The 18,251-nt window shown below is 31.4% G+C and overlaps 2 protein-coding genes across 2 annotated transcripts in view; one reads left to right on the top strand and one right to left on the bottom strand.

Moving 5' to 3' along the window:
* The window catches only part of LOC119631390 (Ig-like and fibronectin type-III domain-containing protein 2), a 117,408-nt gene that overhangs the window by 75,851 nt on the left and 23,306 nt on the right, over positions 1-18,251 (bottom strand). The window lies entirely within an intron of this gene.
* On the top strand, positions 15,167-15,700 carry LOC119632390. The gene has a single exon (XM_038025279.1). It carries the CDS (start codon positions 15,167-15,169, stop codon positions 15,698-15,700), a length of 534 nt encoding a protein of 177 aa, XP_037881207.1.

The raw sequence follows: 18,251 nt of genomic DNA, 5'->3' as shown, positions 1-18,251 counted from the left end.
TTTTTTTTTTTTTTTTTTTTTTTTTTTTTTTTTTTTTTTTGAGACCTGAATCGTTATATCTACTAATTTATTTCCCTTATCATACTCTGATGTTTAGCTTAGCTCTAAGTTATCTTTGTATCGGCTGATAAATTTTTGTACGCAGCTGAATAAATAAATCAAAAAAAATATATATGAAAACTTTCTATCAGAAATCACACAGGCAAGGATTCCGGCAAACGAAAAGATAGGCATAGAAATTGATCGATTAGCATGACTAAATGGACTCAATATCTTATGCTACTCAAAAGTGCATATAATATTAGAGCAAAAAGTACAAATCTGATTTGCAGCCGTCCCTTGATGTTTGGTAAAAATAATCACCACTTCGAACAACCTAATAATAACAACGTATAAGCCTGTCCGTTTGTTAAAAGTGAGTCCACTATAAAACTCACCCCATTTAAGATTGTGAAATTCAACCAAGAATACGTGCGCTCGTATGGACTGAGTAGAAGAGGTACATAAATTTTGAACGGCATTTTGAATTTTACAACTGAAATGAATGAATAAATCTTGTGTAGCTCGATTTTTTGTTTATCGACATAAGATTTACGCAAAGAAATACCTAAACTTAACACTTGAAAATTATGTAATGTGTGAACATATTTTCGTAACTTTTATTCATATACGAAAATACCTTGAAATTATTTATAATCACTTCTTGCTTACGTGATCTAGTTTCCAAGATACCGATGACATATACCGTAATTCTGCCAACTTCTCTGTGTCAATTGCAAAATTTGGCATAAACATTTGTTGATCGATTAAGGATGTGAGGTCAAAAATCGGCATAAAAGAAACTGAAACAAACTCAGAAAAAGACCAACATCGTTTTTTAAAATCTTCGTCTATAAATTTCGATGCCGTGAATATATTTTTGAACAACTATAACCCAGCTGTTCCTCGAATCATTTTCATGTTTCCCAGTTTGGAAGAAAATTTAAATTCAAATTTATTTGTGGCTTGTTTCCCCCTTTTATTTTAACATAATCCGCATAAGTGGCCGAGTAGGCAAGAGTCTCGATTAGCAAATCAATTGTCGTGGATTCAAATCTCAAGTGCGGTAGAGTTTTTAACAAAAGCCGAAAGCCTTAGATGTGCTAATGCTTCAAGACTTTAGTCTTAGAATTTATTCTCTGGCTAAATTTATTATAATAATAATGATAATAATAATAATATTTTAACATACATTAGTATTTCTTCTACTCAATGCAAATTAATTAGAAATAAAATGAAATTAAATTGGAATTGGTATTTTATCGGTAATTGTGGCGATATTAATAAACGGGACGACGATTTGGAGTCAAACATGCAGAGGGATTTGGTATTTCTCGTTAGGTCGAAAGAAGGACAAATTATCGTTTCATTTATCATATAATTATCGACAGTTTTAGGTTTTTGAGTTATGGTGGGCGTGTATGTATGTAAGCAGAGCGCGATCACTTCGAATTTGAATCGATCAAGGAATGCTTGCAATAAATTTTAATTTCCTGCCTATAAGGAATCAAAACGATTGATTCGGTTAGAAGTAGATACAGGCAATATACCGGTAGGTCTAATATTAAAGTATAAGGAAGTAGCAGAGAAAAAAAATTGCAAAAAAATATATTTTTTTTATTTTACATTTATTTCTAAAAAATAATTAAAAGCTTTGTGGCAAAAATTACAAAAAAAAAAAAAAAAAAAAAAAACGAAATATTTAATGTAAAACAATTTATTTCTTATTAGCACTTATAAAAAGGGAAATGGTTTACACCTTAATTAATTAACTTAATTGATTAGGAATGCAACACGCGTACTACATTTTCCCATACACGTTAAACATTAAACACGTTAAACTGGCCAAGCAATGCTAACCTTAAGGAGACGTTCGTTTCGGTAACTATATAATTATGTATTCATTGCAATTGATTTGCATGCAAGCGCATGCTTGCATATATTTAATGATGATTGTCGCTTCGTGCCGTATAGCAAATAGTCACAACTGTCCAACGCATTTATGCGTATATACAGCCAGTGTCATCATTAAATTATTCTCTATCTTCCTTTGTTCTTCAATGTCAAATTTCTATCATTAATTTACAATTTCGGTGCCAATGATTATTATGCATTAACCAAAATTTTTTTTTTAAGTAAAAAAATGGGATAATATAACAAGTTATTAAATTAAAGAATGAAAAAGATTCAAGAAAACAGTACAAACCCTTTCGGATTTTATGTAATCACTCATCTCAAACAAATCTATCAAAATTGCGAAGCATTTTATTACATGTGTCAGTGACTATGTAAACGTTAATAACAACTCATAATTTGACTTTAGGACCAAAGACTCATTTTCATGTTATATAAAAATATTTGCTGCGATCGGATATCGTACCTCTTGGCATCATGTTGGGCGCCATTTCTATTTTACAAAATACATCACATTTGTCTGTATGTCTAGCCTTTCTTTCTTGTGTAACAAGGCAAGATTATGTAAGTCGCATAGGCAAACGTGCAGAGGCACGTGGCTAGTTCGATACTCCCACAGACACCTCACAGATTTTCTCACTAAAGCAATATAGGTGCTAAGAACCTTATGAAAACCGATGAACGGACGAAACTTATTTACCGGACGGGCTGATCTTATGCTCTGGGCCACTCTATACCACATTCTACCTATGGTTAGGACCACTAAATTAGCATCAAATTATTGATAAATTGCATATGGTAAAAAGTTCATATGATTAACGGCAACGAGAAAGTATTTATTCCCAGCCAACAACAAAAGCTAATGCAAGTGCGCTGAAAAAATTAAATCACTGATCGAAAATATCGAAAGACATGTCCGCATCAATTTATTGCCTTTGATATCATTTATTAATTATGTTTAAAATTCATCACTTTTAATTATCATTCGTAATTGATTAATAATTCAGCAACAAAATTATTATGGATTAATTAAATTTAAATGCTTAGATGGTGTTTTCACATCCGATGGCAAAATCTCATATAATTATTGATGACAAATACTTGAAGGCATCTTCTTAAGTGAAAATTTAAGAAACTCTGATACTGCACCATAGAAAACTGTAGAATCATTCATTATAATGAGTTAACTATGAAGTAACCTTGATATTAAAAACGTTATTCTTGCTAATTAATTAATTTTTTTCTAATACATATTTAGATTTAATGAAACAAGGGTTGAGTTTCAATACATTATATCATAGCCGCAGGTGTCAAATGAATGATTCGTAAACGATTAATAAGAAAACCGCGATATATGTAATTTAATTAAATAATTGTAAAAATATTTATAAAACGTTTAAGTTATGTAGAAAAATGTTTTGCTAAAATGTTTACATAGGCCAACCATTAAATTTATTACATATTTTGGATTCAAAAATTTAAAGCAAAAGCAAAAAAAAAAACAAAACAAAAATTTTTATTAAATAATATAATCGATAACATGCAGTGAAGATATTAAATCAATTGAATCGTTAAAAACCTTTGTCCAATTCCTGGCAAAGTGAAAAGTTTTCATGGGCTTTATAAAAATCTATTCGGATGGGTAATCATAAGATTCCAAAATTTTTGCATTTCTAAAGAATAATTTACCTTTAGCTATACACACATATATATATATATATGTGCATTGATTTTTATACATGGTTTTGTTTATTCTGTTCCCGCCTCGCTATCCTTTAAATCCTAGTGTGTACGTAAAATATCGTAGCGAGTTTATCATTTCGCTTACAGCATTTAAGAGTAGGCTACACACTGTTACGGAAACAGAAACTATTTAGAAGTCGAATTCAAAACTTCAAGAAACTTAATAAAATACAGTTTGACTATTAAGTGCGTGGGATGGTATGAAGCCGTTTTATTTTCTCGAACATTTTTGATATAAAAATTATTAATAGTTTGCTTAATCGAATGTGTCTTCAACATGTCAAAGCTCTTCAGCAAAAAAAAAAAAAAAACGCTCGAAGCGATCTAGAAAATATTATGAACATTTGATATATACAAACTTCTTATTTAAGAGATGTTAAGATGTTAGCCGCCCATTTGTTTGTAGAGCAGCTGGAATTGTTCGCGGAAGAGATTCAGATCGAATACCTGAATATATTCCCACGGAATGTTGCCCCATTTCGGTGATGGAAATCGTCTCCTCACTCCTTGCTCTAAAGTTCCACATAATGGTTGAATTATCTTGAGGTGAAGTGATTGTAATGGCCACAGAATATGTCTGTTGATATTCTGATATCCATCAAACGCAGATTGAAAGTTTTCGGCTGTGTGTATAGACATATTGTCATCTGGGAGTATGGCAATGTATACCAATGGCATCAATATACCAATCGTAAAAAGAATTTCATCATTAAGGATTTCGAGATATTCATTCTCAGTAGTCGGGCTAGAGATCTGAAATGGAGGACCAGCTGAGAGCTACGATATAGCTGCCTAAAGCATAACGGAATCAGTTTCATTTTCTCTGGCCACAATACTTTTAAAAATGTTTGTCAAATTCTATCAGTTAACTTTGGATTTTGCACTCTCATCCCCTTCTCCGATAATATTTTAAGGGGATTTTGGGGTATGCTCTGCCAAGCACCACATATTTGCCGTCCTTCGATGTCGTATTTTAAATTTCTAAACAAATAATCGTCACAGAATGTCAAATTGGGTAAATAAAGCGAAAATGTAAACCGCGTTCAGTACAGCTGAGCGATATTTTTTTTAATAAATGCTTTCTTACTTACGATGCCGTCTAGACGGATTGTTGCAATTCACAACACCGAGAAGAGTTATGTGACAACCTTTGTCGATCGATTTTCCACGATTTAATCGGATCTTTACTCCAAAATACAGTAAGGTCCTTTTCAATGTCGTATTAGTACACTTAATTTTCGACGGCAACTAACTGACAAATTGCCCTTCGGAAGTTCAATTTCAAGTCTGTAATTCTTCCTAGTAAAACTAAATCCCGTCAATAGCTAGCGTCGTAGCTAGCGTTTTTTTTTTTTTTTTTTCTTTTTGTCCACAATCTGCCTTTTTTCATCACGTTGCTTAGTACACAACACATACAATACGAATGCAGGTCTTCGTGAAATGCGAACACAGTTTTTCGCTGGAGCTGCGGATTAGGTGCTTATCATTTAATTTTATATATACACATTCTTACTCCCTTGGCTGCCATAAAAATGCGAATATTCTCAAGTGCGAAAAACTTGAATCAATAGCGTAGATACCCGCCTATTAATTCAAATAACCTGAGTGAAAGAAAAGTAAGACGATATCTGGTTATGTCTGCTTCAATAAACTTATACCAAATATCGGTATAAACTTTGTCTCAATATTTATTTAAGCTGCCTATATAAATTCAAGTTAAAAATATTATCCAAACACCCCTACAATATTCGCGTTAAATTTGATGATATCTTTATTATTGATTATTTTGACTTGAAGATGTCATGTTGATTAACTTTTCATGCTTAATTTTCTAATAATTATCAATCAATTGAAATATTTGTAAAAGCAACCAACACATCTGAAGCGGATACACAAGCATGCTTATGACAAAGTCTGGCACGTGTAACGTTCAATAGTTAACGATACTGGAACTGGAATTCGGTCTATTTCGGTTCGTATCGTTAGTATTGATACTGTTGCACCCATGCGTTTGCTTTTTGCCTTACGTTATGCCATACACTTATATATGTATATATGTATATATGTATACATATGTATACAAATATGTATTTATGTATGCATGTATGTATGCATGTATACATATGCATGCTTGTTTTTAATATATATGTATATTTTCATATATATATATATATATTTTTTTTTTTTCATATATATATATTCATATATATATATTTAAAAAGATGTATATATATATATATATATATATCCATTTTATATACTAGCGTCCACATTAGCATAATTTATTATTAATATTTTTTTTATTTTTTTTTTTTTTAATTAAAAAAAGATGATTATTTGCAGCAATAATTATGAAATGTTACTGCGGTTGATTGCCTTTTCGGCTGCTGCGGTTAATCGTACTCTTGCTGTTACTCTGTCACAGCTGATGTTATTTTTTATTTTTTTTTTTTTGTTAATCTACATTAGCACATGAAAAATAAATAGATTGCTGATGTTAAAAATAACCTTATGCTATATGTAAACTTTTTATGATGATCTACTGCTCTGTTGCCTTTTACCAATGTTTATCGCCAACAATAAGGGCCCCCTTATTTAATTTGCATTTAAATAGCAACTGCAAAGATATCAATTCTTATAGCATTTATGTAAGCACAAATGTGCAATCGCATTATTATAATATTTGTGCATAGATGTGTTAATCATTTTGCTTTTTAAACTATAATGGACTGAACTATCAATTTTATTATGCCGTTCGCAACGCCCAGAAGTAGGCATTAAAATGATGAAAAATTACAATAGAAACACGGCTTTACTCTTAAGAGGAGAGCTTAAGAGAAAGGAAAGATTCAATTATTTGCTTTCTCTTTTTTATTAAATTAATATTTTTCGTTTATTATCACTTGATTGAAAATATTACTTTTTTAAAAACGATATATGCATATGCTTACCTAAAAAGTATGCTTAGGGTGCATCCAAATATTATTTGAAATTTCTTTTGCCTTTTCTTCTTCTTGGTTTTTTTTTCTTTTAAAAAAGTCCATTTCACGCTTTATGATAGGAATGAATGACGAGTACTACGAAATCGACCTAAACTCTATATATTACAACAACTTTACCCTTTTTGCTATAGTGCATCTGTTATGTATTTTAGTTTTTCATATTTCTTCTATATTTATTTATTCCATCGTTTATAAGTCAAGGCTAAAAACGATTTAGTTTATTTATTATTATTATTATATATATATATATGTAATATCTCGAAGTATGCAGGAATTTTTAATATGTGCTTTTAAACTTGTTTTTGAAGCAGAAGTTCCTAAACTGTTTGCTTATTGATCGATAGTTTTCAAGTTAAAGAAAATAGCATTTAAGATTTTACACAATTTATTCTCATAATTTTGCTTATTAATCTCATATTTCGGATTTCTTTGCTCTCGCATTAAAAACAAAAAAAAAAAAAACTAATTTTTAGAAACCTCTTTTTTATGCAAATGCATATACTCATTTAATTATTTTATAAAAAAAAGAAAAACACTCCCAACGCTGTCATAGCCCATCACTTTAAAAAATTACTTTACTTTACGACAATTTGGCATAGAGCCCATGAACTACCCAAATTTATTCATTTAATGACTTCATAAGCTATGTAAAAAAAAGGAAATGGCTATCGCGATATTAAACAAAAAAAAAAACCAAAAAAGGATAAACGAATAAAATGTCTATGATCTAAACAAAACAAAGGCAATAAAGATGAAAAATACGCCTGAGATGAACGGCTGCATAAAATCATGTCAAAAATTAAAAATAATTTTTATATAACCGTTGGAAAAAGTATCGCGAAGCAAAAAAGATATGGAAAAAATGATTCTTCTTCGAATTCAATTCATTGGCTTCGTAGTTACCGTTGTATAGAAAATTTCGAACGGGAAAAATGTATTCGAAATTGTCAAATTTTTTTCACATTCAAAAATCAATCAGATTATTTAGTTTCAGGATTAAAAGTGCACAGATACATGTATCAAAATCTAATATTCATTTTATATCATGCGATAAATTGATATCGATTGATAGTACCTGAGATAATGTGAGCAAGCATGCAATTATTTATTAAACTACGAATACATTACGCTAAAAAATTCAAACATTAAATCAAGTTAAAACGATGCTCGTAGATACAGACTCTGTAGCCAACTTATTGTGAACTTATGATTTGGGAATCTATTAACTCTCAATTTTTCACATTCATGACGGAAAGTGTCAAACTACGCTTATGTAAAGAATGTTGTACTTTTGCCCAACTAACAACTAATTAACTCGTGAATATTTGCATGCCACTATTTTTAATACATTTCTTAGATGAACTTTCTTCACCTCAATCAACTCTTCTATATACAGCCATCGAACACTGCATTGTGATTATTTATCGTAGACTTATATGTTTCTACCCACGATCCATGTACGTATGTGTACAATAAAAAAGAAAATAATGAAAAGCATTGAGCAAGCATATAAAAAAATAGCAGCGCCGCAATTATCCTCAATGTAAGAGGCTCTGCGACAACCCCCAACTAGTGCAAATATAAATCTGACAGAATACAATGACAATAATAAGAATTCAATTTAAATGCCTATAGGCAGAGACGCATGTAGGGCTGTTTTTGCTCGGTTATTGTATTATAAAAAGTAAAAATCAATTGGTAAGATATTCCGCTGCTATTTTGCAGCAGGTATTCATTTGATACACATAATTTCATAGCGCTTCGAGGTAATGCCCGAAATTTCAAAGAAAAATTTCGGTAATGAATTTTTCTCACATGTATTCACAAGTGCTTGGGTAATAAATTGAATTCATAAAAAAGCCTTAAACACATAATTTAATCAAAACATATATGCTAATTGCTAATTGGTTGACAATTTTAAAAGAGTCCCAAAATTTACCTTTTATTCTCTCTTTTACTCTTTTAAAGTATTACGACCCAGCTGTAGCAAAGTAACCTTGACGGTTACCAATCGTATCGTATCGTATTTAAAGTGATTCATGACAGTTGCATCACGTTTTGAATTTTATGCTACGCAATACTTAAAAAAGTTGGTAATGGGATTAAGACAAATCCCAAACCAGATACACATAGCCACGTTTAGCACGATTTATCAAGACTCTGAAGGTCCACTTTAGTTATTGATTTGACCTTATTATTTGATTCCAATCTTTACAGCAGAAGTATTCTTGCAAATAATTAAAAATTCAATTCAAATTCAATTTTGTTATTGGACCTATCGACTTGTAACACGGTGAATTGAAGATGAAAGAATACCGTTTGATTATGTCTTTTGCCAATTTCTTCTTTCAAACGAATCAAAAATGTCATATAAGAGCCGACATTCATCCGAATTGCTCCTTAACTGATGGAAAGAATTCCATACTTTCGCTCAGCCAATTGTCGATGCGAATCAGCAGTACAGTGGCGGATTTATGTTATGACGGAAAAATCCTCTTAATTGTGTTAAAACAGACGATGTTGAACAGCGCCCCGAATCAGTAATGCGTAAATGTTGCTTTCCGACTCTAAGTAAACACGGTACTTATCGGGAAAGCAACGTTCTCGGGCCCAAATTCTCACGCAAAATAGTGTATATACTCTCTTTTGATATGTCTGATATGTCAACTATCTTCTGCAACTTTTTTTCTTAACTATCGAGAATAACTTTGAGAATTTTTTTTTTTTTTAATGTTTTCTATTATAGCCACCAACTCTTTCGATGGTCAACGGCGTTCAGAATCGAGCGGGTTTTGTCGATTAAAATCAGCGAGCCACCGACGAATTGTTACTTTTGACGGACAAGAGTTTTTATAACGCTTTTCGCAACCCAATTTTTTGCAAAATTCAACACTTTGCTCAACAATACAGTCTCGTTCAGAAATCACGGCTTTTCTTCTATTTGGCAAGACTACCAAAATATGCCACAATAACCTCATTATCAAACCTATTTCCATGAAACATTCTTTAGAGACTTCAACAGAGACGATAATTGCTAGAAATCGGACCTAGGGAGAGATCAGTAAATCGAATTTCAATTCATGCACATTTTGCCGGCACTACGAATCGCTAATACGATTATGTCTTTTTTCCACTCTAAGCAAACATGTTACTCATAAGGAAAATCGCCTCTTAATACTTAAAAATGGTGAATACACCGGCTTTTGATATCTTCAGAATAGCAAGTGTCTGTTGCGACTTCACTTTCCGATTACCAAGAATAATTTGCAGAATTTTTTTTCCTATATTTTCTAGTGCAACCATCTCCTTTGGGCGTTGATGACGTTAAATTTTGATAGGCGTTCTTTGAGAGTTGGCTGCTCCTAAAAATAATATGAATTTTTTGTTAAAAAAGCCATCTATATGGCAGTTACGGGACTTACTGATCAATGTATCATATACATAAGTACATCCACCTACCAAAAAAGTGATTACATTAATTTACAAATTCCGATATATATATATATATATATATATATATGAAGAGAACTAACGTAATATAGTAAATAATTATAGAGTTTGCAAGTCTGAGAAAAACAAAGCTGCATAAAAAAAATCCAAGAGTCTTGGGAAAGCGTCTATCAAAGAAAAATGGATAAGAGTGTTTGCTCTTAAAAATATAAATTTTTTTTCCCAAAAAGTACTATTGGGTAACCATGTTTTCAATATACAGCGAACGCGCTTACTTTCGACAGTTAGTTTTGTTAAAAAAAAAAATGAAGCATAATAACAAGAAAATAAAAAAACACAATATACAAAATACAAATAAAAATTTATAGTAAACCAAGGACGTTTATTAAACTTGCATTGCAGCTTAACATGATTGTCACAGTCACAGTCAGAGTCAGAGTCAGAGTCATAGTCGTAGTCATAGTCGTAGTTGTAGTCGTTTGTTAAAAAGTTTTGACGTCACGTGTGTATGCTTAATAAAGATATAGAATTGTTGTTGTTACTATATTGTTTCACTTATTATATCTGGGCAATTGTTTAATACGTTTATTTAATTTAATTGTTTTGCTTCAAATATTTTAAAGATCGTTTAAGGCAAACATTTAGGCAACCAGTTTATAACCTATTTCAGTGGTAATTATAAATACATTCCTTGCTTATGTATTTTAGTTTACTAATTGACTTGAGGTCGCTTTTTTTTTCTTTTTGTTTTTTTGTCATTTGAATTGTTTTATTTGATTTTGATTTCAAAGATACTTAAAAAATTCTCTTTAACGTTGTATTTAGTAAAGAAAAAAAAAAAAAAAAAAAACACCAACAACAACAACAAAACATAACAACATACATACTCTTTTTAGAATTTCAACGTTTAAAGGCCAATAACAAAGCAAGGTTTCATTTGAGTTTACAGATAAAAAATTCAAACTTGACATGATTTTGTGAGACAAGTTTTTTATTTTATAATTTTTTTTTTATTTTTTGTATTTTTTTTTATTATTTATTTATTTATTTTTGCAAATATTAAAAGATAATGTTTTTTAAATAAATTTCGTTTTTGAAAATACTAACAAAAAATTCTAAGTAATCGGAAGATATATTTGTTCATCTACTCCGTAGATTTTTACTAATATTTATTATTATCATTTTTCAGCAACCAAATGCAATATAAATTGAAAATTTAATGCTTTGCAATTACTTAAACATTAAGTACAAGATTCACAACACTTTAAAAAATATTTAATCGCCAACATTATAATAATGTAATGTAAATATTTTTTGATAGCGAATGTCTATGCAAAATTAAAAAAAAAGCTGCCTTAGCTTATTTAAAAATATATGAAAACATAGTCGAGAAACATTTTTTATCTTTTCTTCTTTTTAATTTTTACACAGATTCGAAAACATCTTTTCTCCGTCACCATTATCTACTACTACACTATAGCTATAAACAGCCACCTGCTCCCTATCTACTCAATGTTAAACCAGAAATTATTTTATCTTCAGTAAACGTTTGTCTTGCCAATGACTGACTCTAGCTATTTTGTAAATGAAACTTTTCGCTCGTTTTATTGTTTTTATATTTATTACTTCTTTTGTCTTTATTCTTCCATTGTTTAAATGCTATACAATTTTGGATTCTTTCTCCATATAGTAAAAAAGCTGAAGAATCAAGGTAGGCATATAGGTAGGTAGGTGTGATTTTATCCTTAATTGTGGTCGCGTTACCATATAAATTAAGATCACATATACATATTCCTGCTATATTTCAGAATATCTTCTCAAAAATATTTTAAAATTAAAGAAAGTGTATATTCCCTTTAAAAATTTTCCGCTATTTTGATCTTAAACCTTCATGGCCGGTGAAATACTACTCTCCAAATTACGTCTTCAAGAATCTAATAGCTGAGACAATCCAAGTACTGGACAGTAACGGTTAGAATCTTTTATATACAAATAACTCAAAATCTTATGGTCTGTCACATGCTTGTGCCATGGTAGATGCTTCAGTACAGGTTCTTCTCAATCAAATATTTCACGAAATTGCTTCAACTTTTACAACCGAAGTCAGAGCTATCCTTCATACTGCGAATCTTTCCGATAAAGACAAAGTCAAAACCGTGATTGTTACTGACAGTTTGCCTGTACTAAAAGCTACACAGAATCCTTCGACTTCGAGATGGAGCACCATCAACAAATTAAGGAATATGATTACAACACCCGGCGAAATATTAAAATGCTTCGGGTACCAAGTCATATCGATTTATTGTAAATTGACCCGGCTGATCGAGCAACGTAGTATGCTGCTTCTGCATCTCTAATTATGAATCATGTCATGGAAACGTTGCATCTTCAAAGATACATTGGAAAAAATTTTAAACAGAAAATTACAGAAGGAAATCTACAATGCCGTCATCAGAAAAACCTCCCTATTAATCCTCAATTAATTCCATTTTTATATCCAACAAATGTTGAAAAAATCAAGATCGAAACATTTTCGCGGATTCGCTTTAGCCGTACAATCGCAATTTACCAATGGATCTTAAAGAAGTCTTCCTCCCCCATCTGCAATTGTGGACAAATTCTTGCAATAAAGCACATTTTCTGTGACTGCGTTAACTTTTCCTTGGCTAGAAGTATTGCATTTGGAGCGATTAAGCCTATGGACGGTCTACAATCAGCTACAGAACAGAATATCATCACAATATATTACTCTATCAATACTAATAATGTACTTTTATGTACTTTTATAAATTAGAGCCGATAGCCTGGGTTGCTAGTGCTCAATGAATCTAAGAATTTATTTCATTAATCTCAAAATTATAATAATAATAATAATAATAATATATTTATTACTTCTCTTGTCTTTATTTTTCTATTGTTAAATGCTATACAATTTTGGATTCTTCGTCTATATATACTAAACAGGCTGAAGAATCAGAGTAGGCATATAGGTAGGTAGATGCGAATTTATCGTTAATTGCGGTCGTGTTACCAAATAAATTGCGATCACGTTTACATGTTCCTGCTATAGTTCACAATATCTTGTCAAAAATATTTTAAAATTTTCCAGATTTTCTTTTCTTTGCACGATTTCTCGATCTATGTACCGATTGTCGATGTACACATAATTAGTTGAATTATTCGCGTCAAATCGCATATATCGAAAAAGAATTTCTGCTTTTAAATTATTTAACTGGGAGTTGTAACAGTAGACGCACACTAAGCAATAATCTGTTAACTCTTGAAGATCTCTAATATAATGTTGCCTGGTTTCACACAGAGAGTGAGAATCGGCCTTAGCTGCAAAGACATACGTATCAAAACAAAAATTTATCAACTGTGCCGTCATTAGATTAAGATAAACTTTTTTCTTCATACGACACTTGAGCGCTATCTTGCATATATTTATATACAGTGAAGCCTTATTATCTATGAACTATTAATAACATTATAATGCTGCTATAATGCACTACAAGAATTTGAAAATATTTTTATGAAATGTGAATACGAAGGAGAGAATTGGATAACTAGGATTGCCTCCACATTAAGATATGCTGTAATAGGAATAATGCCGACCACCACATTTTCGATCTTAAATTCTTATTATCTTTTTAGGTGTTGCAAACAAGACTTGTGAGCGGATTAAATCTATTTTTAGATCTGCTTTATGGTAAGCAAAAATTTTTCTCTTTCAATTTTTGTACTTATAATGACTTCAGCTTACAACAACAGACAATAGACAACAAAGTTCTGAACAAGCTGATATCGATTGAGTTGAGCCGTTCACTAATTAAAATCATAGATGTTTTGTGGTTGCGCTTTAGAGTAACAAATCTCATCTACTCACGTTTTGAGTAAAGAGTAAATGAAAATTTAATTTACATCGAAAATCTTGCAGCGTAAGATCCATTTTTGTTTTACATAAAAGTGAGAGGCCACAGTTAATGTGTCCTTCTTGATAAGTTCTTTGAATGATCTATAATAAATTAGGCAGACAAAGATGCATTACTTAGAAGAAAATTTTGCTTTGAAATTTCGTACCTTTTTACCAAGTACTGCGAAAAAACCGAATGAATGCCTTGAATTGATTACTAACTTCTGCCACACACTAACACCTGTCCTTAAGAAGTGTTTGTGTTTTATTAAAAATGTATTTCTTAAGAAAACCAGCTTCATGTACCTTGATCGAGACGCCCTTGGAATGAATAGAACATTGAGTGTGATACGAAATGAGTCAGCCCTTCTGCCGGGAATTTAAAAGTTCACGATGAAGTTGTTGTTGTTAATCAGGGATTCAGCTGCAGAATTGTGAAAGGTTTTGCCGTGATTCCTGCCATTATAAAGTGTTACCTTTTACTAAACATCTTTGCGGGGAAAAAATGTGAAAGCCTTGCGAATTTGTAAACATGGAAGGGAAATTTTACAGTGTTGATGTACCCAAAAAAAAAAGAAGCTAAATACATCGTATATTCGAGAATATGTTTATAAAATAATTGCAAATTTTAGACGCGTTTTTCAATACGGACCATCAAACAACTCGTACAATTTTCACTGCTTTTGCTTTAATTTTTTACGGTAATTTTAAAATCACATTCTCTAAAGCATAGGGAGCTTTCAAGTCATACGAAGCTTTTAATATATTAACACATTGCTGACCGGTCGGGGAAATCTCCCATTTTTTAAAATATCAGTGCACGACCGATCAGGGATCAGGGATCCCCGTTTGACAATTTATATTTATTGTATGTAATTTGATGCCCGCTTCTCTTCGTTGATTCCTATAGTTTTTAAATAATTAAGATAATTTAAAAGAGAATAACAGTAAATATTTCTGATAAACGGTTCATGAAATTGTGAAAGAAAGCTGTTAGCAAATTTATCTACAGCTCTAAACTTACAAGTTTTGTATTGAGGAAAACTACTCTATAGCATTTTTTTTTTTTTAAATATTTGGCAAATAGACAAAAGGCTATAATAAAATGTCCCAGGAAATTGAAGATGCTCTCAATGAATTTCGCCTTGATATTGCATCAGAACGTTCAGAAGACAGTTTTGATATCCATGATAACGACACCGAAGATAGTGATGGGGACATTATTAGACCAGGAATTGAATGTCGTAGAATAATTTCAAACGATTCGGAAAGTGATGAGGACGAGTGGTCAGAAAATGATAAGGATATATGTTTAGAAGGATATCAACGAACTTCAGGTGTAAACATTATACCAAAAAATAAAGAAAGTGTATTGGATGTAATGCAATTGTTCCTTGAAAATGATTTATTCGAATTATTCACAACAGAAACCAACAGGTACCACATTCAAGTTTCACACAAATATAAAGAATATAAAATTGCTAAATGGACTGACGTGACAATACAAGAAATGAAAAAATTTATGGATTTACTTATTTTGATGGGACAAGTTCGTAAAGGAACTTTGTATGATTATTGGTCAACTTCGCCATACATTCAAACTCCTATATTGATGATTGCTAAATCAGATGGTGGGTAGCATATATTGAGTTGCAATTTATACAGTCGGCAATGTATTATTACGTACAGCTTTTAAGTGAAGCAAGTGACTCGCGAAAACGGTTCCGGTCTTGCCCTTTCTTGTCATTTGTAAAAAAATATTTATATATTTTGTTTAGCACTTATCTATACGCTGAACTACCTCCGCGAATTCAATCTATTCTAGAGCGGCTTCTCTTCCTAATATTTCTCAGGTTAGGTTCGTATTACTGAATTTATAAATTTAGACCGCAGACCGTATTTACAAAAGTAGAAGACTGTTTACAAAAACTTATTTACAAGGTTTATAGAAAGTTATTTACAGAAACTAAATCCTTAGCATTTCACCACATTTTATTTTATTCGACTCACGCACATACTCGATTGACTTTTTTTTGGGAACGCTTTGTGTTAATCAAATCGTCTGCTTGTAAGAATTTTGAAAACAAACCACAAATACTGCATTTCGCTTCACATATTTGCGGATTTCTGCGGGAATTTTTGTTAATCGTTTGTTGCATAAGACAACTTTATGTCATCATAGCGGCTGACACTTGAGCATTGAAAATCTTTACTTGCTTTCATTACATTCGTTATCTTTCAAACTATTTAGCTTTCATTCAGATGTTTTTTTAACAGACAGCTATAGATTTTTCGCAACATATTTATTTATTTATTTCAGTTGACTGTAACATAATAAGCCTTTTCTTGGGCCAATAAATATGTATTACAAAAGCAATTTCCTAAATACTATATATATACATAAAGAAAATTATGGTAGAAATTGAAAAAAAACAAAAAAAAAAAAAAATTACATTTTGCCTTCCAAGTCATATAATATATTAACTGCAAAAATACGGCTTAAAATAAAGCACAACCTCTTAAATTATTTTATTGTGTTTTCTTAACTGTTACTCTTATTATTTACTTAATTTCCCCTCACTTTTTTGGCAACACCTCTAAAGGAGTTAAACGTCACAATCTGCTTAACTGATGCTTTTACGGTTAGAGATTTATTTCTATTTACTTTTGCGTGTGCATGAGTTGATGTTATTTGCTTATGCGCGCATTTTTTTTTCACTTAAATCATTAGTCCCTTATGTGATATTGAAATCTGCCTATGAATTGGCCTACACCTCAGAAAGCACTTACAGATATGACTTAGATGAAAGACGATTATCCAAAAAACTTATATTGATTTGCACTTGACCTTAGTGATATAGAATCTTGAACAGTTAGTTCATTAAGCATTAAGTCATCAATTTTTTTTTTTTTTTTTTTTTTGTATATGACCCCTTCGCGTGCGAGCATGGTGATGATCAGAAAAAGTTACAGATAGAAAGGGGTGCAAACGTCTTTGAAAAAGCTTTGCTAGTAGATTATTCCAAAGGGCGGCTGTGCGATTACAGAACGACCAGTCGCGGTAGTGTGCCGTGCGGCATGCAGGAAAACTCGAGGACGAATTGATGGGTATCGAGGCTTTCGGACACATTTTCGTCCCTCATGAGCTTCTATCTCAAACTTTCGCAGTATGCGGTCGAGGGTCTTCCGGCGAAGTTTGAATCCTGCCGCCCATACAAGCGAAATCTATTCTAATTTTGACCTTGATTGCGTCTTTCAATACTTCAGGCATATGTTCTATCCAACGAATAATGTTTTGTATTCTTTCGCGTAGAGTATCAAGGTTTACCGTTTCTTTTTTCTGACATTTGACTCTAACGATTGCTATATCTACAGTTGGCAGCAATCTTTGCTTTCCAGCAGTTTCCATAACCGCCGCCGAAACCTGACGATATTGAAATTGTAATATTATGTTTATAGCACCCAGATAAGCTTTTTGAAATCCCTATAGACTGTGTAAATTCTCCACTAACGTGGAATCTAGTTAATCGTGATCATCTACAATTTTGTAAAAGTATTTTATGCTGCCATTAAAATGGTAGGCATAAACATAGTCATAATTACGTAACTAGCATATGGCTGGAATTATTGAAATCGACTGGAACCAGCTTGAGACGGTATATGTCAGAACCTCATTTATGACAAATTTTATATTCTCGCTTATTCCTGCTTATGACAAATTTGCAAATATCTTACAACTTAATCATTGCACTCTACAACAGAGAATTCCATATTTTTCGAGGCATTTTATTAATGGATTCCGTGAGAACATGTAATTAAACTCAAAAGACGTCCCTTGTTAAAGTAACGAAATCATTTCTGTTCTTGTCTTTTTTTTGCAATGAAAAAAATAAATTATAAAATATAATAAGATTTTGGTTTCAATTCGTCTTTAAATGTTATATGTTGTCTTACCTAAGTTTTCCGCTGCTAGTGACGTTACTATTGTTACTATTGTTCCTAAAATTATGCGCAGAGACGTAAGCTGAATGTAAATTTTCGAAATTCCGTAAACGTGTTTCGCCTACGAAATGCATTTGCCATAGCATATAATTTTCAAAATGGATCTTAATAAATGTTTTAAATTATGTATAAACAAATTTCAGTAGTAGTAGTAGTAGTAGTAGTAGTAGTAGTAGTAGTAGTAGTAG

Source organism: Glossina fuscipes, unplaced genomic scaffold (genome assembly GCF_014805625.2).
Source record: "Glossina fuscipes isolate IAEA_lab_2018 unplaced genomic scaffold, Yale_Gfus_2 1, whole genome shotgun sequence".
In the NCBI taxonomy this organism is placed as follows: domain Eukaryota; kingdom Metazoa; phylum Arthropoda; class Insecta; order Diptera; family Glossinidae; genus Glossina; species Glossina fuscipes.
This window is presented reverse-complemented; position numbering and strand designations above follow the sequence as displayed.

Coding starts and splice junctions, on each gene's coding strand:
- LOC119632390 (XM_038025279.1), top strand. CDS start 15,167: ATGTCCCAGGAAATTGAAGATGCTCTCAATGAATTTCGCCTTGATATT.